Source organism: Falco rusticolus, chromosome 5 (assembly GCF_015220075.1).
Source record: "Falco rusticolus isolate bFalRus1 chromosome 5, bFalRus1.pri, whole genome shotgun sequence".
Lineage (NCBI taxonomy): Eukaryota > Metazoa > Chordata > Aves > Falconiformes > Falconidae > Falco > Falco rusticolus.
In genome coordinates this window covers 24389019-24415357 of record NC_051191.1, presented here as the reverse complement: position 1 = coordinate 24415357, position 26339 = coordinate 24389019, and the positions used below count along the sequence as shown (strand labels likewise).

Below are 26339 nucleotides of genomic sequence, written 5' to 3'. Positions count from 1 at the left end.
AACTTTCAAATTGCATATAATATCCAAATTTGGAAGTCCAAGAGGAGCTGGCTGCTGAAAGACCCATTGCTGTGAAGATGCTCAATGGGCAAATAAGGGTCAAGGTTTTTCTAGACATATTCAAAGTGGTTTTAATCACTAAGAAATTTAAAAAAAAAAAAGAAAAAGAAAAAAAAGCCAACAAAAAATATGATCCATGGCTAGTATTATGGCTAGGCAATATTACGGTGACAAAGAAAGCATGTAAGCATGTAATACGCGGTAACTTAAATCTCATCTGGAATGACTTGCCTCCAGAACTGGAAGCAGGAGAGTTGCACGAGCATGGCTCTAAGCCCAGACTAATTAGCCTTCCTGAGAACATGTTAACATGGCTATTTTGCTTCCGGGACCCAAGCTAATAGGGCTGAACGGTAAAGGATTATGCTGTGCGGACAACTCAAATGGTTTTGGAGATAGATCAATTATCTACACAGTGATGCATTACACAATATAGAAATACAAAGAATGTTAATGACCCAGTTATTCCTAGTCACAGTAAAGGCATGGCTAGACTATTTCCAGGAGAAGAAAAACACCTTCTAAATTTTACACACAAGCAGCCCCCATGGCAGAGCCCAGCAGAGAGCCTGGGCTTGGAGTTACAGAGGAATAGCTCCCTCCCGCCATTCCGGGAATACAAATTGCCTTAAAGCACCAGACGGGAGGCAAGGTCGTAGCCTTGAACTCTGCTCATGTTCATGGCTCTGAAAATAAATCACATTACCCAAAGGTGGAATGCAGGGTGTGTCCTAGGCTCTTGACTCAGGAGCTCTTAAAATGATTACATTCCAGTCTGTTTAGAAAGTACAGTTTAACCAGGAGGGCTGTGCCTAATTGCTATACTCTTGTCCCCAGGTACAGTGTGGTATATGTGAGGGTGGAATGGCATGCCAGTAAAAAAAAAAAAAAAAAAAAAAAAAAAAATACAAAGAGCTCACTTGTTCCCACTAGAACAAAGGCCACTTCTGGATATTGAACACTTTGGGAAATAGGGGAAAGCATCAGGGGCCGAAGTCTGATTTCTTGCCAGTTGAGGTCTTGGAAATCAGTCTCTAAGACTGCATGCCGTAACTTTTGCAATACATCACTGAAACTGTTAAAGAGAAGCTTGTAACACAGCGAATGCAAACCATTGTAATAACAAACAGGATTTTCCTACTGCAGCAGAGAAACTACTGCTTTTGGCTAATGTCCACTCCATTCCAACAGAATGAGGTTGTAACTATGAAAAAATGTGTTTCTATATAGAAAACAAACAAACAAAAATCCCAACAACCTTCCTCCCTCTCCCAAACCTTTCTGTGGTCTCCTTTAGGTTAGGATTTTCATTTCTCACTTTATGTGAGTGGGGAAAATGGAGAAAACTAGGTCTTTCCTGGGGCTATATTTGTGCTTATGTGATGTTGTCCTTAAACAGATTTACAATTATGTCATCATTTAGTGCTGGATATGTATACAAAAATGTGGCTGGCTTGTTAGTTGACTGCAGACGGCACAGTGGATGGATGCTGCAAATTTTTTTATTTTTGTATTTTTTTCCAAACTCTGGCTCTGTGTAACGACTGTTGTGTCTGTAGCCGATGTAAACTGGTTCAGCAGTGTGGGCTTGAAGACAATGTAACAGCTTATGCCTGTGTTTCTAGATATAGAAATACATGGGTTCATGCTCTTAAGAAATTATAGTTTGTATGATCATTTAATATACATATGTGTATCTGTATGTGTTCTAGAAAATGAATAAACATTGCTGGGTAGTCTTTAATAGTATTTTTTTCTTTTTACTTATGACCTTACTTGAAAAGAAAGAGAATAACCCAACAAATTACACTTCAGGAACATACCATAAGTGGTATCAGGTATTACAGACAGGCCAATGGTACTTCTTCTGCCTCCCTCAAACCAAAAATAGGAAATGCCTTTTGCCATGATAAATTATACAACTGGTTCTGAAAGTGACTGTTGAAAGCACTTCCTCCCAATTCATACTGATATCCCCCAGTGACATACAGAACACAGATGACGTACATCTGAATCAGTGCTCTTTAGTGTGGCAGGGGCTGCGTTATGGCAGCACAGGCTGCAAGACGGTAAGTACGGTCTTATGAACAGGACAAGTGACAGCTGTTTGACTCTGGGCAAAGAGCTGCCAGCAGGAGCATTGTAATCTTCTGGGTCTGAAAGTAGCTGGGAAAAGGGAATGCTTTCCACAGAAGATTTTCCCTAAGGGGAAGGATCACTGAGAGACCATATTGTTGAGCCATTGAAAATTAGCCAAAGAACAGGCTGCATTGACTAACCTCCTTATTATAAACAAAGCCTATTCTAACTTCAGCATGTGTCTCTGGCATTAATGTACAGGAGCCCTAAGGCATAGTGAGGTAGAGAGCAACTGAGTTCTAGCAGAACAAAACTGGGTTTACACCAAGCAAATCATTTCAAAAGTTGCTGGTTTCCTCCCATCTGCTGTCACTCTCTGCTTGCTAGGGAAAGAAGGCAAAGGCTTAACTTCCCGCAGTACAGGTCACCTTAATGAGACAGTGCAAGTAGAAATTGTTATGTTATCAACCATTCCAACCAAAGACACTGATCTCATATCAGTGAGAATTAAGTATAGCAGATGTTTCATGTCAGAGCACAGATCCAGAGGATCTTAGTCCATAAACAGGAGCCTGTTTGCATATTTTATTTATATTAAGTACACATAATAATTCTATTTTCTTTATAATAATTTGCATTACAATTTTTTTTATTTGCAAGTAATTAAGACAAATCTACAAAAGATCAGGAGCCTGAATGTTCAAGAGAATTCTGTATCCATTGGGAAGTGCTCAGTAAATAAAGACAATAGTGTAAAACTAACAATAATCATCACCTTACTTATCAGTTTCCATTGTTTTGTTTTGACTATTAAAAATAAAATTCAAGACATTTTTTTCCTGTTAACATGATTACTCTACAAATTCAGTAATTCAGTCTCATTTGAGGTACAGTTACGCATGGTCATCAGAATTTCCTTGCAATATATTTGCTTTTATTACGATATCTTATCTCCTTTTTCCTCTAGGTAAAGGATGCTTGAGATCTGTAGCTAATATATCTTAGTTTACTATAATCTCTTATGTGCCTGGGCTTGAAAATGTTGTCTACCAATTTCTCCTAATGCATTAAGTGCTTTCTCATAATCAGCAAATGCCATGTCTAGCAGCAAATCATATATGTTTGCATTTCCACTCTGCCATTAATCACCCTGCTGTGTAATACCCAACTAAAGATTACCCATTCTTTCGTCTGGCTAAAAACCTGATTTATGAATGAGTTTTTTTGTATTCTTAACATGTTAGGTCAAGGACAGAAGTGTGAAATGGCTGTGGTCACTGAGATCTCAACTGGAGTTATAAGTTTGCTGTACAGCAGGGCAGTTGTAGATTTATATACTCATACATGTGCCCACTGTTTTTCAGTGTGTGTCCATTAGCTGAATGGGTGCTCTTCTCCTAGACACTTCTTACTGCCAATCACAAGCTCTTTTGGTTGTTTAATAATTTTCAAGCTTCTTAAGAAAATAATTCCACAACCATCAGAATCACTTTGCTCAGAAAATGCAAGTAAATGAAAGCTGCTGAATCCATTATCACAGAAACATACTTGTGTGATTGTTGTGATGGTGTTGCTGATAGCTACTTCAGCATGAGACACACAATGCTCAAAGCTTATATTTCCTAATATGAAGGCAGCTTTAAAATCCCATTTTCCTGACTTTTACCACTGATTCCTGGGTACGTGGATTCACTGAGGACCTGACGACAGGACAGGAGCACTTGTACTGACTGCTTCTGCTCCTACGGTATCACGGAACAAAAGAGTGGATAGAGAGTATGCCTGACACGGGTGTCAATGGACTCTTCTGCTGTAGTGGGAAGGAAGACCACAGCCAAACCAGAGTTAAACAGCAAACCCTACACTGACTGCTGTCTTCATGTACCGGTATTGGTTTATTTTCTCATTACCATTTGAAGAGGCTTCTGCCCTTGACAGAGATGCTTCTTCAAAAAGAGTACAGCTCATGAAAATCTGAGTCCGCATTATGAATACCAACAGGAGCAGAAATCTTTCATAAGAGGAAAAACCAAGCATATTGAAAGAGAAAGTGAAGGGAGTAATCATTTAAAGGAAGTCAGGAAACAACAAAATGAAACTTTTTACACTGCAGCAGACCCAGGGCCTGGTTCTCCTGGTCAACAGGTCAAGGACTGCATCTCTTCCCAGGGGAGGAAACCTCTGGGCAGATGTGGGTGTAGCTCAGAAACTATATACATTTTTAGCCTCCTCCTCACCCCAACTGATTATCAGGAATGTGCAGAAACAAATGACTGACCCCGGCTCTCAGCAATGCCCAGGAATGATGTGCTGAGCGAGGCTGAAGGGATGGGTTTGTATATCCCCTCCATTCAGTGGGCACTTTCAACAAAAACTCTAATACCTTGCCATTGTGTGCACTTCGATAAATAAATCCTTGCTGAAAGCTTATGAAATAAAGCAGGTCACTTGCATATCTGAAGGTCAGTGCATTATCGTTTAGACACAGGAGTATAATTTATAGGCATAATAGCTTTTAAAAAAAGAGGTACACAGTCAATATCAGGTCTGTTTTCCAGCCAAACAAATTTCAGAGTGCATCAGCACTCTACATTCAGAAAAATTAGTGTGGTGGCTCATTAGGTAACAACACTATTTCCTTCTCATCTGAAGGGGAAAACAGATTTCCCACAGAAACAAACCAAACAGGTGGGGTTTTTTTTCCTTTAAATAAAATAAAATAAAATAAAATAAAATAAAATAAAAACATAGAGTCCTTACCTTACAAACTCTCCCAACTCGGGAAAGGATTGTCTTGTCAGATGTGCCACTATCTTGTGATATTTCTCGGAAAAAGAAGTAGATTTTGTCATCATCTGGGTTATAGGTGTCCGGGATGGGAAAAGTTCCAATGAATTTCGCTCCTAGAAGATCCCAAAAAAAGTTTAAAAAATGTGAAGTCTTAATACTTACTACTAAATTTCTGCTTTATTATGTGCTTTTTAATGTTGCATCTTCCAGGGAAATAAAAATATCACTATTTATACATGTAATGGCGAGTTTCTTACTAACTTACTAGTGAAAACCACCATAGATCCTGAAGTATTTACTCTTAGCGTGATGGTTTTGTGTATATATCTTACTACCACTTGCATAAATGTGCAGCACTGGCTATCATTCTCTGTGTGAAAATAGAAGTCGTCTCAGTCCAAAATATTGCCTACAAAAACCTTCCTTACTGCTCTTGCCACCAATATCAAGCTAAGCAGATTTTCTGAAACCACACGGTAGAATTTATATCAATGTAATTATATATTGCAGCAGTCATGGCTACAGAAATACACTACTGTTTTCTAGAGACAGCTTACAAAAGAATGGAAGAACCTTTATTGATCCATGCGATTAAAATTCAATATAAATGACAGCTTTCCTAAGTTAAAAATTTCCTACACATCTGTGCTATAACGATCTTACTGCCTTTATCTACCAAATCCAATACAGTGCTGTCCTGGGATTCCTATGTTAGCACACCAAATTCCACAACTGACTAATCGGTCTTAAGGACACAGTTCCTTGTTGAACATGAAAACAGTTTAGCTATATCAATGTAATGGTTTCTTTGGGTTATTTTAAACCTGCTTTTTGCAAGAAATTCTATAGCACCTTGTCTTGATAAGCTGAGCCATTATATTACTTCTAGTCTCTTCTAAAGCAAGCTTGGATGTCTCCGCCTGCATCTTACAGGCATGTTTATTGGGCCATGTATTTAATACATGTCCTTCAGTGTCTTCCTCAGCCCCCTCACCCAATCTCCAGTCCTCTACCTGTTCACCATCTATGTTTTTTGTTGGTTTTTTTTTTTTTCCCCTGGGGTTTCTTTTGCAGTCTTTTCTTTAAATTTTGCACTAAAATCAGATATTAAACTAATTCCAAGAGCCCCTGAGTGCAGCAGAGCAGGCAACAACACTGTCTTGCACAAGTAAACCAGATACTTGGGGAAGTAATTTTCAAGACATTCCCCAATGTGCTACAACAGACGAGCTCTTCTGAGGGCACTTGGATCTATAATGTTTTTCTTTAAACAGAAGCTGCTATACAAATACAGTTGCAAAGAGACCCTTGACTCTAAAATACATTCTTTCAGCAATAAAATACACAGTCTTTGTCCCCCATAAGCAGGCAGGCTGCAGCAGAAAGCAGCAAGGAGGGCGGTGTAAGGCTGTAGAGCAAACAGAGCACACTGGTGATACGTGGGGAACGCTATTATCAGCTTTTAATATATCTTCCTGCCTTTGTCCTTTTTAGAACGATTGTTACTTTATGTTAGCCCTGAGGAATTTTCACCACAAACTCTACAGTACAAACAGGACAAAAAGAGGGTCTCTGTTGCAAAAGTTCACAGATGAAAGCTTGAGACAAAATGGGATGTGTTTAAGTGTTGAATGTGCACCTTCATGACAGAGGAGTAAATTTATGGGTCAAAATAGCCACAGTGCTGCTTCTATTTTAAACCTTTCTGACACTAGAGAATGGCGTCAGCAGAAAAATGAAATGATGCAGGCATCAAGCTCTATAAATTTAAGTTAGGATTTCAGAATGAGCCTAAAGAAAATATTCAATTACCCCTCAGGGCCTGTAAGGCTACTTTGAAGATTAGATCTCTAAGAGTGAATAAATACATAAATAAGCTTCCAGTATGGTTTCTTAAATATGTGGTTAGCTAAGTAGCCATTTAATAGGAAAACCTGTGAAATACTTCTATGGCATGCTCTGCAATTTCACATAGTTGGGTTTTTTTTGTTGGTTTTTTTTTTTTTTTAAATCCATGGTTCCAGAACAAAACTCTGAATATATGTTTCTTCTAAATTAAATTTCATTGCTTTACTTGGCAAGCCAAATGCAAAAACAAATGTCTCAATACCAATTCCTGGAACACATTTAGAAGAATCTCTAACAAATTAAAGGAACACAAATATTTAATGATTTTAAATCACAATTGAAAACACTGAAGTTGAAAGTTAAATCCAAACAAAAATACAGTGTAAAAGATATGAAGACAAAGAGACTGAAAAAAAAATAATGAAAGAGATCATGATCTTAAAAGCACATCATATTCTGCAAGTGAGATCTTTGTCTCATCTTTTGTAATCCATCCATGCAATAGAGAAAAGTGCATTTGAACCAGCTGTGAACCAGGTTTTGGATTCTTTGCATGGGAAACAAAATATATGAAGATGATTTTGAACCACTGTTTGTTTTCCCATACACACAGTTGTCCCTTCCTAATTACTTCAGTAGAAGGTTTTACTACAAATTAATTTCATAGCTAGATTGTGTGCAACCAAACAGGAGGCTGAAGGCATCGTGAGCTCCGACAATAGATGGTACCATAAATTCAGGTGTTGCTCATGCTTTTTTAAACATGTTTTTGTGACAGAGTGGGAGGAGTGGTTGCACCTAGTCCTGCGTTGCTGGGTTGGCTGGAGAGGTCACGTTTGCTTTTGGTTACCAGCCGGCAACCACACACTTGTAATGCCAGCAGTGGTTCTAGGCAGTGCAAACGTGCATGCCTTAGTAGGACCTCCTGAGAAGTGAGGCTCAGTAGGCTCAGAAAAAGAAGAACAGACAACAAGTAGCAAATCCTGGAACATGAAAAAATGCAAAAGCGACCTAAAACAGTGGGAGGCAGCAGTTCTTTGTAGCTGGTATGCCAAAAATATGTGGCATGATGAAATGCAGAGGATAGCGCTCACCTCATTTACCTTCAACTATCTAGAAGTCAAGCTCCTACTCTGTGCTCATCCAGGTCCTTTCTCAGAGAGGGATATAAGGAAGCAAGTGACAATGAATAATCCTATTTTATGACAGATTCCTACAAAAGGTGGAGAGAGTCACCCTCTGGAAGTATCACCTCTCTCTAAATTACAGACAGAGACAAGTGAAACAACTGAGCTCAGACAGGATGCTAACTCTTTCCTTTTAGAGCTAAGTGAGCTGAATCCCATCCAAAGTTCACAGGATATAAAGAAGTCATTGCCTGCAAGTCTTTGCTCTGGCAAAGACGAGGGAAGAGGGTAAAAAAAGAAAGAAAGAAAAAAAAAAAAGACTAATGCAGTTCAGGGAAGCACTCATTACAGCCACAGCTTTAGCTTTCTATAAAGGAGAGAGGAATGTGCAGCTGTTCAGTGCATGCCTGTACATAGGGCTCGGGTATCCCACCACGGGATGCTCTCCCCTGCCCGCTGGGCTGGGACAGGGCAGACTCGGTTCCAGTTGGCGGCTTTGCCATCCGGAGCGGGGCCACCAGCCCCACGTGCCTTGTCCCTGGCCAGTGCCACGGGTGAGGCAGCTCTGGGCAGCGGCTGTGGGAGCGCCGGATTCCTCAGCTCTGCGGGAGAAGGGCTGATGTCTGAGCAGCGGCAGCATCCCCTCTGTCTCCAGTGCCACTGCGTGCAGGAGTACAAGCCTGTGTGAATGTGAGTCATGGGAAAGATTAGCCGCCTTCCTCCTTTTCTCCTTTGTGGAGCTGCTATTCAGTCATTGAGATTAAGACATGTCTTAATTAGTCAAGATAGAGGTGCCCTGCAAGGAACTGGAAGGTATCCTACGCATTTTTCCCTTATGCTTTGTCTTTCCCTCCCTTCCCTCAGGAAAGTATAATCCTGTTTCCAGAAACAGAATAAGACTAAACTTTAAGAATATTAAGGTGCATTACAGAAAAACTTTCTCAGCCCTCTAGAAAAAAAACAAGTTACACATTTAATGCTAATGATCCTAAGTAAAACACAAGTCACGCCTGGAAATAATTTATTTCTAATTGTACAATTACTCAAGTATGTACAACTTTTCCTGGAGGTCTAACACATGCTTGGTAAATGGGTGGTAGGCTTAGGAAAGAGGTGATTTAGATGAGATGGGAGTTTTAAACCTGAAATCAAGTAAATATTTTCTTTATACCAATATTGGCTAAAAGCACAAATGTATGTAATTGGTAATGTTACACAGTAAACTAGAAATATATTGGCTACTCTATGGCTTGTTACAGAAATGATCCTGTCATTTAGAGTTGCACTCAAAATTTTCTCCAACCTTAAAAGGACTGTTTCAAAATATTAAAAGCACCTAGTTTATATCTATGCCTCTTAGTATAACACTGCATGGATTGTGTATGTGAAGTCTTAGACAGAGCATGACTGTAGTTTTTTATATGGCTGGAAACAAGGTAAACCTGAAGAATATATGGGGTCTTCAGTGTTTATATAGTGTGGGGTAATTTTCACGTCGCAGTCTAGCACACTAAAGCTGTTTTTCAAACCCAGACATACTAATATATTATTCTCCTTAGAAAACTTTCACAAATACAGACGCTTTAAGTGAAAACAGAATAAAACATGAATCAATCTCAAAGAAAGAAGAAAGGCAGACACCCCCCATCCAGCTTCCAAACTGAAAAATATAACAGTTCTCAAACCTTTAGTTTATTCTGTGTTCTTGTACTGTTCTCTTGCCTCAGACTGCTCATGGAGAAACATTAATAGCATAATAAAATGTTTGGAACTGGATATTCAAGCTGTAAGTTCTTTTGGGCTGAGAACTGAACCCTGTAATGCTCATCAAGGTGGATCTAAACTAACGATAACACCAGATGCTCCTCAGGACCAAACAGCAGTAAATCTTTCTTTTGAGGATATTATAGCATCCCTTAGGAAAGCAGCTACCCCAACCATCTTTCCATGCTGAGCATCAGCAGGCCACCAGTGATAAAACTGGGTATTCAGTTGCACGGTTAATTACAGTTAGAGAACTGCCTGCCGGGAGGACCCACCCCAGTCTGTATCATATCATTACAGCCCATTTCTGGTCTACGCAGCATGAGGAAGTGTAGAAATGAGGAGACAGGAGAGGTGGGATAAGAAAGGTTTTGAGCACAGGAAATGAAAGTGCGATAGGTCAGCAGAGTCAGACGTGAGATTTTTCTATCTGTCCAAAGGACCGCTTCTATTTGGAAAGGTAAAATGACTTTTAAGTGGCTTTTCCTTTCCTCCTTGTCTCACAGCAGAAACCCTGAGGTTATGGAGTTACATCTAGACAGAAACATACGACAGCAGCTTAAATTAAAAGAGAGAAGCAGTAGGGGGGTAAAACAAGAAAATTAAAAAAAAAAAAAAAGAGAGAGAACATTTCCTCTTGTCAAGGTCTCCAAGAATTAAGAGGCAAAATTACCACTTTCAGAAGTTGTCTGCTGGGAAGACAACTTAACCCTGTGGTCAGCAGGCCTTTGGCTTTACAATACACCCATAATAGTTACACAGGCATCCTGAACCAGGGCCAGTGTTGCCACATCTTTAAAGACAGTTGATGGCTAAAAGGGGGATGCTTTAATTGAGCAGTGCTAGCTTGTGAGTGAAGTTTTCCATGTTACTCTGTGTGTGGTTTGAGACTGGCTGGGTGTAAACGCAGCCAGTTTTTTAGAGGGTTTACTAGCTCAGAATGTTTCTTAATGGTCAAGAAAAAGCAGTGTTTTGCTTGGGAAGCTATTTTAGGGTGCCCTTAGTGGTTTTAAAATGATCCTCACAGCAACAAAGGGTATTTTTCCCTCTCAAAGAAGGAAAAGAAAAAGAAAAAAAAAGAAAAGAAATAAAAAGACCTCCTACCTAAAATGTGGACTTTCTAGTCTGTCATTTCAATGTGCTGTAAGGAACAGCTTCTAACAAGTGATCGGAAAAAAAGGGTTTAAAAAAATAATATATTCCAACAAGACTAGAACTAGAAGCATTTAAGTCATGACATTATTCCAATTACGGGACTATATGCAGATGTATAGATCAAAGATTAAAAGAATGATTAGGTCTTACTCTCTTACTCTTAATTAGCATTATCACCTCTGTGGCTTCTCTCAAGTGCATTTTTGCTCCACTGAGCTTTTTTTAAAAAAGCCTACGTAATCCAAAGATACCATGATACAATATCTATATTTATAGTAACTGGACATATATTTATATAAGAAAGGGGCTATTAACTTCAGAGAGGCAGGGACAATGCAAATGACAACAGCATATGTTTAGGATCTTACCAGTAAGCCAGTAATGTTCGGAAATGTCAGTTCTGATGTAATGGTGGTCGTGAGAAGGGCCCAGAGAACGTGTTAGAGCCGTGTCTTTGCCAAGGAAATCAGAAGCTGTTCCAGCATAAAGATACTCATCTGCAAATGAAAAAGAAATAGGGTTTCTACAGCTGTGGGGTAAACAAAATTAAAACTGTTTGTATTTTGTTGGGTGAACAACACCTGTGTTTAATTGGCCTATGAGCTAAGTTAATGTTTTAAAATATTATTGGCTTATATTTTAATGGGATTTGGGGGTCTGTGAAGTCACTTACATTTAAATCTGGGTAATATTTGTAATTATATGCCTGAGAAATGAAGAAGTCCAAGTCTAACTTTCAGATCTTTTAGGCACACAGAAAAGTAAATCCCCCAGCTTTAGTGGGTGCGGGGCTCTTGAGGGTATAAAAGTGTGTTCAGTCTGAGCATCCTGCCCCATGGACACTGACCATGTACCTGTGGGCTGCCCAAGGATGTAGCCATCATTCCACTCAAGCTAACTCTTGTGCCCCAGGCTTGCCACAGCCCTGATGGCTTTGGTGCTCCTGGGCTTGAGCTAGTAAACATGATGGATGCTTCACTACAGAACTTTGCAGCTTGGCCCTTTCCTGGTGTAGGGATCGCTATCCAACACTTCATACATGCAGAGGAATTTAAGCACTACGAGAATTCTCCTCAACTGTGTAATGTGTTAATGGTAGGAATATGGCTACAGACCCAAATCATGATCATTTTAACATAGCAAGTGGTCACACTAAAATAAATGAGACATGTTGCTTGAATCAGGCAGCCAGGGTTTGTCCCACAAGGAAAGCACATCTATGATACAGTACAGTGCGCTTGCTGCAATTGCAGTTATATTTAGTCTTGTACCAGCTTTGTGGGCAATGTAAAACTTCACAACCTTAATAATCGCACAATATTTTCTGTTTTCCTTCAGATGTCAGTACTTTCCTAAACAGAAGGAAAGAAACAGTATCTCTGTGAGTGATTTTTTACCGCATAATGCGTTTTACATTCTCTTTTTTTTTTTTTTTTTCCCTGAAAAATAACAAGATAGCTTTATTGGTTGGAAGAGTTTAGTTTTTGTTTAATGACTTGCAACAGTAAGTCCCTGGAGTTCATAAAAAGAAAAAATATTTATATTCATAAAAAATAAACATATAAAAAGCTATATGATACATAAAAATCCTCTTCCAGGAGCTCCTTCTTCAGGTTTCCTGATACTCTGGCTGGAAACATTTCATAAGATCTTTTAGAGAGAAGTCCTTTGTTGAGAGTGAATGCAGAACAAATACCGTTCAACACAGACATTTGTGTTTGCATTTGCAAAAGAGATAAATGCACTTAAAAAAATAAGATCAAGGGGAAAAAAAAAAACCTACAAAAAATAAACCAAACAAAACCAAACCCAAAACCACAACCCATGACCCACAAGCACTTTATTTGGCAAAAAAAAAATCTATCAGCTTTCTTTTTACCTCATTATTGTTGTTACTTACGTATTATTTCCATGACAGTATTGGAAAGCACATATTTCAGACAGCATGTCGCCTTTGTAAAGAAACAATAGGGCTTTCTGAAAGGTATTTGTCATAATGAGGAATGGGCAGGGTAATTGGTGTTTGCTAACTGACAGGCACTCAGTGATCAATAAATCTGAAGGGCTAACAGAAATTCTTCATCCTTGCTTAGGCTCTGCTGACAAGGCATTTTCAGTACTTCTCTCAGCTTTTGGTATCTCTCATTTTAAGTTCCAGTTATGTCCAGAACCATTTCGGTGAGTGGTAATTTGTAATAGAAGACAGATAGTGAGCAGGTGACTTTTCAGTCAAAAAGGTTAGCTTTTCTAATTTATCTGTGGAATCTACTTGGGGAAAAATGCTGTGTAGAATTCAAAGAGAGATTATGTAGTTCTACAAAGAATGAAAATTACTCAATTGTTTTATATTATATATATAATATGTATTATAACAGTGTTAACCTACATACATGATTGAAAATATAATGAAATATTATTTAGCTCATATATGTAGAAATGATTAGAAAGTGCTTTCTGAAGGATATAAGCAATCTTTATCATCATTTTGCAGATAAATAAAAGTGACATGCCAAAGGTTACTCCTCTCATCAGGGGCAGAGATGGGAACTCAACTCCCCTGAGCTGCAGGGCAGTATCTTATCCCTGACCATATTGTTCTCCCAGTAGTTTTGAGAATAAAGTAATCACCAAAAAGATAGGCCAAGAACGCATTCTCTGGTCAGGCTTGTAACTCTTTACAGTGCTCCTTGCATGTTGATGCAAAGCACTCGACACCAGGCACAGTCAGAGAAGGGATACTAGAATACTCTGACCATCAATTTTATCTAGCTCAAAAATTCTTATATACCAAAGTTCATGTTTTAGTTATCTAAAAGACAGCAGCTTCTTCATTTCACAAGATTTAACAGAGCATTCAAAGCACTGGAGTGCTACTGAAATTAGCCAACGTTATAATAAATCATGAAGTTCTATTGCATCTAAACAAAAAAAAAAAAGTTTTTTTTAAAAAAAAAGGTTAAGTTTTTTAAGTTTTTAGAATCCCATTTTAAAAATAGACTTCATGGTCATTAAACAGTACTAGGGGTCCCTGAGAAGAATAAGCACTGGCTTTAATCTATTGTTTTTAATGAAGGAAGTCCTGCCCCATCTGTTGGGTCAGAATCACAAATCATCTATCTTATTATCTGAGAATAAAGACCGAACATTAGTCATATGCTTTTTATAACACAGAGTGACCGATACTTCAAAGCATTGTCACCACTGCTCTTTGGCTGTAAATGAAAACGTCATGGTGCTTCACCCTTATCTTGTATTCATACGCTTGATGGACAAGTTAAATGAAAATTGTCCAAAGCTATGAACCAAACCATGACAAAAGTAGCTCTTATAGTGATTTGAGATCCGGAGGTCAAGCTGACATTCCTCGGCACCAAATGTCAGACCACACAGCGCTGCGACACACGCAGCCGGCAGATTGCATTATCTTGTTCCTGGGCTGGAAGCTTCAGAAGTGGCTACTCGAGCAAATAGAAACCTCAAAAATGTATTTATGGAAGTAGTGGATGTCAGCAGACTTCAAAGAGCAGAACATATTGATAATTGCAGAAAGAGGCCCAGAAGCGCTTCAAACATCGTCTGTCCATGTGGGGGTTTTTGTTGTTGTTGTTGGATTGGTTGTTTTTTTGCTGTTGTTCTCTTCTTAAAGGAGAAATGACTGGGAGAGGGTGAAACTGTCTTCCTGCCCAGCTGGCAGAGGCTTCACAGCCACTCAAATGCCCTTGTTTGTGTTGCTGCATTTCCAGCTCTTTGGTGTCTGCAGACCGGAGGCTCCGTCAGCTCTGAGAGCACAGCCCAGCATTGGAAACCACAGCAAGGCCAGAGGAGCTCTGGTGAGGACATCGTGCTGAGCCTCCCACCCCCGGCTCACCTACAAAGCCATGAGAGGATCACCTGGCTCTGAGGGTTTCTCACCTGCCATCACCGAAGCAAACGGCTGCTGAGGATCGAAAGGGCATTTCAACCTGCCAGACTCCAAGTTCTGAGTATCCAGCCGGAATAATGTTTCCTGAGAATAAACACATATTCATTACCCTGGTGTGACCGCAGAGAAAAACTTGCTTAGGCAAACTGTTCTGCTAACATACAAAGTGAAGGTGTGTTAGACCATGCAGCTCTCATCCCAGCAGTGATGTTTACAGTCCATGTCCCTGGTTTATATCTGGATTTTTTTTCACTCACTGGTTTAATGTACCCTGTTCACTCTATAGCAAAACACAGATCTTAAAAAAATACGATTATTTTCGGGGGCGGGGGAGGGGGGAAGATACATTGTTCATTTCTACTCAAATTAAAAGCTGGATTGTACTTAAAAGGCACTGGCTTCTATTTGGGAAAGTGCTGATAGACTCTGTTGCAACAGGAGACCCAGAAGGGGTTCTGGCTGACTCTTAGATTTCTCCAGGGACTGCTGTATAATGTTTGCATCAGACACAGTTCAGCCCCTTTTAAGTGAAAGCAGCATATGCTTTCTCTTGTTAGTTTTTAACAGGACTAATGATACAAGAGGTATCAGAATAGATCCTTCATTGGCATTCCCAAATGCAGGGTGGTTAATTCCTGGGTCACAGAACAAGGGCGTAAAGGAAGATAAAGAAAAAAAATTATTTTAAAACTATTGCTGATGCTTTCAGTGGGCATTAAACTCAATTGTCATAAGCATCAGTTGGAAGTTTTATTATAGTTTTGAACTGCCAGCAAGGATGTTTTCACCCGTTCCTTTAATTTCCTAAAAGCACGCTTAACCTGAAACCCACAGTGAGCCCTTCTGAAGGCAAACTGATTGCTCCAAGGAGTAAAGTGAAGTCTTTGCAGGTATTAAGACTTGATTTTCAGAATTCAGCTGCTGTTAAGAGAGGAGGGATTGCCTACAGAAGTACTGTGAACATACTCTCCTACCTACAGTGATATTTAAAATCCCACTAGTGTTCAGGAATCAAGTAACTGTGGGTTTAATGTCTGTTGCAGAGAAATAATTTCTGAAGCTAATGAAAAAATAAAAAAAGACCACACCTCTGTGATTTAAACAATTACTTAAAAAAGGATGAAGTTGTTTTAATTATTTTCTTCTATACCTCTTTCTTGCAAGAGGACTGAAGAGTACAAATGGATGGTTAAATATGCCCAAAGATGGCCACAGAGGATCAGACTTCACAACACGTTAATTCAATTCATCCTTAATGCACATCAGATTATAAATGACCAAACCTTTCTACTTCATTGAGGTGACTCCTATACTCTCTAGGCTCAGAAGACAAAGGCCCAGGATATTGAATAATTAAGCTCCTTAAAAGAACAGAAAAATCAATTCCAATTTGTGAACATAAATTCCATTTCCTCCAGCAATCCTAGCTGACGCAAAGCAGGATTTAATCATAAAAAAACCAACCCCCCATTATCTTTCCGGACCTGTGGGTTAGTGCCCTGGTTTCTGCTGGGATAGAGTTAATTTTCTTCTTAGTAGTTAGTACAGTGCTGTGTTTTGGCTCTGATGTGAGAACGATGCTGAGAGCTCACTGATGTTTTTAGCTGTTGCTGGGTGATGTTTATACTAAATCAAGGACTTTTCAGTTCCTTGGGCCCTGCCAGCCAGAGGGCTGGAGGAGCACAGGACATTGGGAGGGGACACAGCCAGGACAGGTGACCCAAGCTAGCCGAAGAGGCATTCCATACCATATGGCGTCAGGCTGAGTATATAAGCTGGGGGAAGAAGAAGGAAGGTGGGGACATCTGGCATTATGGTGTTTGTCTTCCCAAGTAACAGTTACGCGTGATGGAGCCCCGCTGTCCTGGGGGGGGCTGAACACCTGCCTGCCCATGGGAAATGGGGAATGAATTCCTTGCTTTGCTTTGCTTGTGTGCGCAGCTTTTGCTTTACCCCTTTTCCCCACCTTTCCATTTTGTTATTATTATTATTATTGTTATTGTTCTTATTGTTGTTCTTACCTCTTTATTCTGTTTAAATTATTAAATTTGTTCTTATCTCAACCCTTGACTTTTACATTCCTTTCCGATTCTCCTCCCCATCCCTCTGAGTGAGGACAAGTGAGCAACTGGCTGTATGGTGCTTGGTTTCCAGATGGGCTTAAACCACGACAGTTAGCAGGCAAACCAAACTCTCAGGCTACTAAAGTGGATCACAGGAGAAAACTCAAATAAAAATTAAGCTTTTGTTTTGGTGTGGTTTTTTTCTGACGATGTTATTTCAGTGTCCCATTCTCCTTTCTCTGAGATGTGTGACCCTGAGCTGCCGGGAGGACCCTGTGCCGTGCAACATGCAAGGAGGCTGCCTGCAAGTCCAGCAGGACTTGAGGGACTGGGGGCTTTACAGATCAGCATCAAATATTCCAGACTTCACCAGGACAAACTAACCAACACTACCAGGCACTCACACACAATTAACCTCCTGCTTTCCCTTTGGACAAAGCTTTCAAAGAAAAGAGCATCCCTTGGAGAGCTGTGGCTAACTGCACCAACCGGGCCAAACCTCTTCTTCACCGGCCAAGAGAAGTTTTGGCAGTGACTTCAGCAATAGCAAGATCAGGACTTTAATCCCCTTTAATTGTGTCATCCCTTAGGGGATTTGTACTGCTTCAAAAGCAATGTCTGCTGTGGTTTTCAGTCACCTGACCCACACTGTTTCCACAGCCCTGGCACTGGCTGGCAGACCACTGGGCAGAGCCGCCAAGCAGCTCCCAAAGGTCAGCAGAGCCCTGCCTGGTCTCACAGCCCCCATGAGGCTATCTCAGGCCCTGGCTTTCCCAAGCATCCCACAGCTTCCTGTAGAGGCTCTAATTACCGAACATCTATTATCCATTCTTATAACCCAGAGATAAAAAAAAAAAAAAAAAAAAAAGGGGTGGGGGAAGGGAGAAAAGAAATACTAAAAGAAGAGATGTGCAATAACGTGCTTTGCATTACTATGTAGGGCTCCTGGCTCCAGTTCCTACAAGGAGACATTTTCAGCTGCCTGTCAAATTCATGTCAATGGGTCTGTCCTCAGCACCCTCCTGCCTTATCACATCTACCCGGAAAGGCAGCACAAGACCAGTGGCTGTAGGGTGCTTGTGGTCCAAGAAGGAAAAGGAAAATACGCCTGATGCTATTCAAAGCTGTTAATTCAGTAGGAGGCTTAGAAGCGATGCACCAGCAGAAGAAGCGTGAGCGGTGCTGCACACTGTCCGACCGACCACTGCAGCTGAGCAACCAGGAGGAATGCAGCAGAGGCAGGCCTGGGAGACACTGAAGGAGTTAGGAAACACAATACCAGGATTCTTCTTTCATTTCCTCTCATAAGGTAATTGGTCACGTCTAATTGAGACAGACCCCTCGTCTAGACTGGCTCCTGGACTGAACAATCAGACCAAATCCATAATTTCATAACGTCTGATGAAAACAACCTTCACAAATGAAGTAAAGGTGCAATGGTAGAGTGAATAAGGCATCTTACTAATGACCCAGAGGTAAACCACAGCCGCCTTATACTCTTGCTGGGAGCTGTTCTGTTCAATTCAGCGAGGTATTTGATCATTCAGGCTAAGGAATCAGCATGATATGAGGTATCTGAAACTTCAGTTGCTCCCACTGTAGTATTTAAAGTAGCAAAGCAAAGAAGCCAACAAAATTATTTCATTGCAAGCCCAATTATACAGCATATACCAGACAATAGCAAAAGCATTAATGGCTTATTAGGGAAAGAACACCACCGTGCAGATTTCAAGCAGCTTCAGTTTTCTGTAACACAGGCAGTCCCTCTGGGCTGGTCAAACAACCCACAGATTGTGTTGAATATAATGATGGGTCTCAACCTGGGCAAGCACTAATAACTTTTTTCTTTCTTTCTTTTCTTTTTTCTGCAAGCATCTGCCCTTGATTCCACATGTCAGAATACCTTTAACGTGTACATATTTTAGGTTATCACATTTAATAACATATCACTAGACCCCACTTCTTTTATCCCAGAATTTCAACAAGACACCAAGAGAAAGCTATTTCTATAGTTATTTCTATAGCTATAGCTATTTCTACAGCCTGCACCGCAGGCAAGTAGCCAGACAAGTCACATCTCGACACTGAGAACAGAGCCAGCATTATAAATATAGCCAAGGTGTTATACATATAGGAGTTAAAAAGAGACTTGTGTACTAAGTGGCTGCTGACACAACACCAAAATTCTCCTGTTGTGGGGGTTAGGTCTCAAACATTTACCACTTAGGACAGAGATTTCTTTGTCACCAGCAACTGCAGACCAGTCAGCTGCTGACTTCAGTTCAGGAATATACCACTAGCGATGGAGGATACACAACATCTACTTAGTGACAGGGCTGCAAACTGTCTGCAAGGTCCTAAGATGCCTCCCTTGGACTCCAGCTCAGAAAACATTTACGAGCTGTGTATGACTCTCACGCACAAGGAATAGGAAACCATCTCTCTGGACCAAGGGTATACGGACATGAAAAGCTAGACCTACGAGTCTCATCTTGAACTCTGCGTGTGTGTGTGTGTGTGTGTGTGTGTATGTACGCAGAAAGTACATGCGGAAATGACTTACTAGAAAAGCAGACGCCTGGGTTAAATGTTCTCTTCACTTAGTTAATCATGTGAAAGTGTCATTCTGAAGAAGTTTGTGTATTGAGCCTTACTGCGGAAAGTGCTTTGTTCAAAAGAGATAGCACATACCGAATGTGAGAACAAGAGTTCCCGTCTGACCTGCAAAATCCACCATTTACTCTGTTATTTACGCAAGCTGCTGTCAGTTCATTTTTTAAACACTCACATAGTATTTTCCAATCTATGATGAATGCTAAACAAAATGAAGGTTATTCCTTGGCGTGTCAGAGTAGTGAGGAAATTAAATTACCTCTTTGTGAGTTCCGAGTTCAATGTATCCACAGAGAGGGTGAAACGCTCCTGTGCCACAGACATAAACATGGGTTCGGTTGTAGGGCTGAAGAACCCTGATAAAATTGGCACATTCTGTCTATTGGGAAAAGAACGAGAAAAGTTAATCTCCACATTTATTCTTTCATGTTATACATTGTACTAAGTTATAGGCATAGTGTTGGTGTATTTAAACTCAAAATCACTGTAGCAGAGACTGTTTACTAAATAGATGGAAGCTGCAACAGCTACACTTGCGCAGTGGCTATCTACTAGGCAGTTCATCAATCAGACTTGCAAGACTAATTCTGCTATAATGCTTGCAGCCACGAGAAGGTACATGTGTAGTGCATTTGGAGGGTATCTGCTCAGCCTGTGTTGTAGCAAACAACTTCTGTCAACAACTGGGCAGAGGTCGAAGGGCTACTGGGTTAGTCTGGCTACCAATTCTCCCACCTTTGCTCCCAAACCAGGGTTCTGTGCGAGCTTTAGCACCAAGGTTGACATGATGGAAGTCATTGTGGTGGGCTGAAGGGCTTCAGCATAGTTCCAAGGGTATGTTTTGTATATGAGTGCACTTTCTTTGCACCAGCCACATTCTTCTGGTCACTTTTATTTGAGCATTTCTGAGTCCTACGGGATGCTTGGGTCAGTCCCGGCTTTAGCTGGACTCAGTCCTTGCTGGTGAGTAGCGCAGGCAGCTGCTGCATGCTGCAAGGGTTTCTCCGTGGGGTGGTAGGAAAGGCTTGCCACAGCCTTCCCCAAAATTAAATATATACATACACATATAACAAGGTACTTAGGAAGGAATACACAAGACCTGTTCATAGGTCCAAGCTACCACCCTACACCTAAGTGAGAGGCCAGCTACACAGACCAATTAAGAAGCAAAAAGAAGATATTTATGATCTATGTCAAAATAAATATCCCCCTCTCCAGTCCCTTTCCTTTTGTCTTGGTGTAGAAATAGATCAGCACAAATCCTCCATATAGAACAGTATTAGAATTTTCCCAGTACTCAGCAGAGGTGTTGTTTAGTTTTTCTCTGCTGTAAAGATAAGGGTAGCAATAAGTTAGGATAAAAAGTGGAAATTCCTCAGGCAGAGAGCTGAGAGAGTGTTTTGAGCTGGCACCCACCTTGGTAACAGACAAGCTGGATAGAAACTACAAGATTTGTGGAGAGAAAAGGAAGAAATTTTATTATACAGCAGGGAAATGTTTACATTTATAGTTGGCTCTAGGCACATGATGCAATCTGTACTATGCAAAAGAGATATGAAAGTTTTATTGTATGTACTAATGCACCTTAAATACGCTTCCTAAAGAGACTTTCTAAAGACTAGTGGTTCCAGGGGAAAGCTAATGAGTCTGAGAGTTTGTTTTAACCTTAACTGCAGCTGTCTACAAATTAAGTTAATTTGTACTCTGCTGTGCTACTGTTTCATTAATGAATTATAATGAAGTTACATTCAGGATATTCCCAAGAAAAAAGAAGCAGTTTGATGGGAAAGAACAGATTTCAGGGGAGTATCACCTGGGATACCGTTTGGAGGAAAGTCCATTCATCTCTCAACTGCATTTATTACACACAAAGATGGCTTAGCATGATTGCTGTTTGCAATACTGAATATTATTTTTTTCTGGAAGCATTAACATCTAAAGGAAAAAGTAGAAGTGTAACATTTTTTTAAATTAAGAAAAAGACAGTTCATTAGCTCAGGAAAAAAGTGTAACAACAGCTGACTAACCCATTTTGTGCATTTAGAAACAAACATGCAGATATATGATATCCTCAGCAATAATAAAATAATATATAACATACTTACATGGGCATCTTTCCCAGCTAATTTGCATAATTCTACCTTTTCTTTTGCTGCAGGCCAGTAAATCTGTAACATAGTTAAAATAAGACAGAGATTATGAATATTATAAATTGTCCTGTGACCGTGGTTTATTTCCTTGAATGAACAGTTAAAACACATCTATGCATTTCGAAGGAATTTGCATGTCAATTAAAATGAACATGACTTCAAATGCTACATGGGGTGGTAGGAGAGGCTTGTTGCAGCCTTCCCCAAAATTAAATACATATATATACATATAACCATTACCAGGTTCCATTACAAAAAGTGAAGAGGCTTTAAATCAAAAACCCTGTCTGTTTATCACTTCATTGTCTATATGTACTTTTAAAAAATACTAAGTTGATCTGGCTGGCACACCTTGTCACCATTAGGAACTACATGGTTTCTCAAAGATATGATGAGCCAAATCATCTTGAAACTACGCTGACTGCAAAACAAGGCAAATGACATTTGTGATTAATTTGGTCCAGTGAACTTGGCAAAGCCATTAGAAAAAAATACTTAGCTGTTACTGCCAATTTTCAAATGAAAAGAAGTTTTGTTCAAAAACCCTAAAAGTAGCTTAAGGGAAATTTGTAGAACAAAAAGTACATTTGACAGAAATCAGTAGCACACGGTTTAAAAATGTCACCCATCAACACTAGCTGAGTTTGCTGAGAAAATGACATAGACGTTTAGAGGAGAATCAGTACTTTAGATAATTGGTAGCATGCATTATCACTGTTTCTCTTTGTTCTTTCATCTCCACTCCAGAATTCTATAAACTAGGTTTTGGTGTAGATGGAGCCAGAAGACAAACTACTATCAGTTACCGTAATCCCAGTTATGTTAGTGAAGAAATGCCAACGAACGACAGCTCAGGTTCTGGCTTACTGATTTCAATGGAACAGTCAAAACTGGATATGACTGAGTACACGTTTGATTCTATTAAATTAAAAATAGAAGCTAAATAAAAACTCTCCCAGAATCACCTTGCTAAACATGGATCTTTTTTCCTTCTCATTTTGCAATGAGAATGCATAATGTTTGTCATGACTGGTAAAAACAACAACAAAAAATCACACTAATTTTTGAGAAAATATTAGTTAGGAAATTGCCTCAAGTCCCAGGAACCAGTATACAGATTATTAGTAGTCTTGGGTGCTCTAGAGGAGTGTTGAGTCTCAAATCACACTTATAAAATCTTAAATCATGAAATATATAGGAATAAAGGATTATCATAATGTGCATTAGGAAAAAATCATCATCAACGAAGGATGCACAACTCAACCACATGCCAGAGGAGCTAACTGTTGTAATATTCTCCTTCTCTCACCCAGCTGTTGGCACCTTGTAGGATGTGGCTTGCCATATACACAGGCTCAGTCCCACACCGGTAAGGAAAGTGAAAGAGTGCCCTGTGTCAAATAGGTTTATCACTGTCAGAAACCTACAGCCAGCATGCCTCTCAATCTGAAAAGTCTTTTTTTTTTTTTCACTTCCCTTTCTCTTCGCAATGAAAATGGATGGATTGGCTTTCTGCAAGGAAATTAATTTCCTCTGAACTGAATTTACAGTTACCTTTCTGATGAGAAGCTCTTGGTAAAGACAACGCATTTTAAGTTACTGAAACCTTAACCCTTTACAGCAATATTTACTTAAAGTCGAGATAAGGCAGTATAACAACATCTCAGCACAAATCTACTTTCTCAGAGCATTTTCTCAGATTGATGTCATGATAGCATTCAGGTATGAAAGTGCAATCTGAAATCAGCCGTGCCACTGGATTACACAGTGCACAATGCCAGAAAGTACTAAGAACAGCACTGGGAACATTGCAAAGCCATCGGGAGGAGCCAAAGGCAGCACCAGTCAACCCATCTGGTCTCCGCCTGGGCAGAGTGGGATGAGTCTGGCTTGTAGTGCTGGTCTGGTTAAAGAGGAGAGCTAAGGCTTAAGAAGTGCTCGTGAAGAAAAGCTGAGGAAAGGGACCAGCTGGAGAAGTAGAAGATCACAGATCTCCAAATACATTTGGCCAAGGAGACGTAAGCTGAGACCTGATCTTCTTGTACATAAACTTTATGCCCAGTTCTGGCCAAGATCCCTATATCGGTAACAGAGAAGGCTAGCAGTCTTTGGGGGTTGCTGGATATTTCTGGACAAAGTTTAGGTATCCAGTTAGGCAGACAAGATGCCCCTCTGCATGCTTTTGAAAATGCTCAGCTCTCCTTGCCAACTACACAGAACTGGACCTCTGCTTTGGGAGACCCAGTTACATTCGAGGACATCTGCTTGAAGGCATGACATGTATTAATGGACTCGACTCTACCCTCAATTATCCTACAGATTCCTTCATGGGAAATAGTGGGTTTTGTACAAGGCTGAGATATACACCCCCCTTTTCTATGATAATTTACCATAGTCAATTATAGAAAATTAAAATAAAAAAATCAATTGTTTTACTTTCTGGCTACTCAACAGCCTTAGCATTTAGCGTCATACAAGGCCACATTAGACAATGAAAAGCGAAGCTAAGCCATCCAACTTTAAAATCAATTTGCAGTTATATATGGGGGAGTTAAAGTGTAACTCATTTGCTTTCCACATGAGAAATGAGAGGTTCCCAGAAACTGTCAGTTCCAAATTGTAATAGGTCAAGCAAAATGCATAATAAATAATAGCCAATGTGCTGAGCAAGAAAGCATAAACTTGATTTTTCATTACATCACATGCTATGTAACAGTACCATAGATCTGGTTCCCTCACACACTGACACACAAGTAACTTTACACCTAATAAAATGGTCTCACTAAATTTTCACATGCATAAGCTTATTTACATGCATCTGTATTGACTTTTTGTAGGGGGTGAAATTAAGTCATAGTATTATATTTTATTCAGACTAATTACTTAGTTTCATAATATGTAAAAATAAGACTAGATGCTCCAGTAGTTTCTTCTATATTTAAAATCTTTGAGCTTGTAGATGGCCTGATGCTTTGAAATTGTTTGAGGTTTTTTTCACAATTGCTTTCAGTTTACAGGCTGAATTCACAGTGGTAACATTTTATTTAACAAAGTCTTCTTCCTAAATTCCTCAAAAAGTAAAACCTCAAAGAAAGAAAATAATCCCAAATAACCAAACAATAAATAATAATAGTGACAACAAGACTGACATGTAAAATTATAATCATTTCATGTTACATACAATAAAAATTATATATTTATATAAAATATTCTGTGGTTGCATCTGTATCTGAAATGTCTGGAGAAATCTTAGAATAGCTAGATGGGGTTACTGAGTTTAAGGCAAGAATGCAACCAGTTGAAATACATGAACCATACACTTAAATAGGATTATTTTCTTCTCTTAATCTTCAGTTTATTTTCCTTGCAAAATATCTGTCTCAATATTCCAAGGGTTGGCTACTGTCATGATTTCCTGATTTTATCTTCTATAGCCCAATTAAAAAAAAAAAAACAAAAACCACAAACCAAAAAAAACACACAGCCAAAAAAACCCATTACCATTAGTTTGAAATCATTCTACAAATATTTTCTTAAATTTAGCAACAGGAAAGGAATTAAAATCTCCTAATAAACGCAAGCTAATAAGTTCTCCACTAGCAGAGTGAAAGAAAACTTCCCAGGAGTACAAAATTAAGTAATACATAAGTGTAGGACAGATAAGGTATCACTTTAAAGGGTAGCTGGAAATTGATTTCTCATTAGAACAAAACATTAAAAACCACAAAGGTCCTTTTCAGATCAGGAACAGAGTAATTTCTAAAAGTAACATTTTCCCTTCCTCCAAATATGTATTTTTTCTATGAGAAGAAAGGAATGAAAAGGGGAAAGTGAAAAACAAACAGACAAAAAGATTATTTGCATACATAAATTGATATGTGGATGCTGAATATATCATTATAAGTATATACAAATAATAGCTGGACTCACTTCTAAGAGTTTCATTTCAGCTGCCATCTGTCATGAATTAGCAATACTGGTTACAAGCAAGATTTTCCTCATCTTTCTGTACATATCTTCGTCCAGGTTTTTTCCTAGGTTAACAGACTATAAATCCTTAGGAGAAGTGATGCCTCAAACACACAACAGTGAACTCCAATTCCAAATAAACTGTTGTACGAAAGTCCAGCTTTTCCAAGAGTTGTTTCTAATGAAGTTACTAAATTTAGGTTGATGCAGGATTTTACCAAAAGACTGGGAAATACGGTATATCATGACAAAATAAAAGAGGAGGAACACAACTTATCTAAGCAAATTACAGGCCTGTTGGTCTTATTTCATCTGTTTGTAAGGCTTCAAAACTAATTTTCAGTTAGGGAAGGAATAGCTTAAGTTTCCAGTGAAAATGAAGTATGGTGCAGAAGACAATATAACTTGGTAAAGAGCTATTATTCTACTCCAGTATTGTACTTTTCTTTAATAACATAGCTGAATTGAAAACTATATTAATGCAGTAGAGCACGTCTCCACCAGTGCTCCAGTTAAGTATTTATTAAGCTGCCACATGGAAATTGATTAGCTTATCTGGCAAAAATAGACATTATTATAAGGAAAAATGGCCTGATAAGTAAAGAACTTGTGGCAGAAAGTTACTCATCAGGTTGCCCAAGAAATAGTATCAGAGCTCACCCTATTCCATATACCCTTCAGCAGCCCTGGCCAAAAACCCAGCACTCTGCAAGAACACGTGCAGATGACACAAAGCTGGGAAGCATCACTAATGCAAATAGACTGGTAATGTTACGCAGGAAGAATCAAAGGGCTCTGA

At 39.4% G+C, this 26339-nt stretch overlaps 1 protein-coding gene across 5 annotated transcripts in view; it reads right to left on the bottom strand.

The window, feature by feature from the left end:
• The window catches only part of SEMA3D (semaphorin 3D), a 144341-nt gene that overhangs the window by 46711 nt on the left and 71291 nt on the right, over nucleotides 1–26339 (bottom strand). For all 5 annotated transcript variants that reach the window (XM_037389214.1, XM_037389215.1, XM_037389212.1 and 2 more), the window contains 5 exons: nucleotides 21527–21589; nucleotides 19681–19800; nucleotides 14736–14829; nucleotides 11192–11320; nucleotides 4900–5042 (listed from right to left, as the gene is read on the bottom strand). In XM_037389214.1, coding sequence (XP_037245111.1) covers nucleotides 4900–5042; nucleotides 11192–11320; nucleotides 14736–14829; nucleotides 19681–19800; nucleotides 21527–21589 — 549 coding nt within the window. The remainder of the gene's footprint in view (nucleotides 1–4899; nucleotides 5043–11191; nucleotides 11321–14735; nucleotides 14830–19680; nucleotides 19801–21526; nucleotides 21590–26339) is intronic.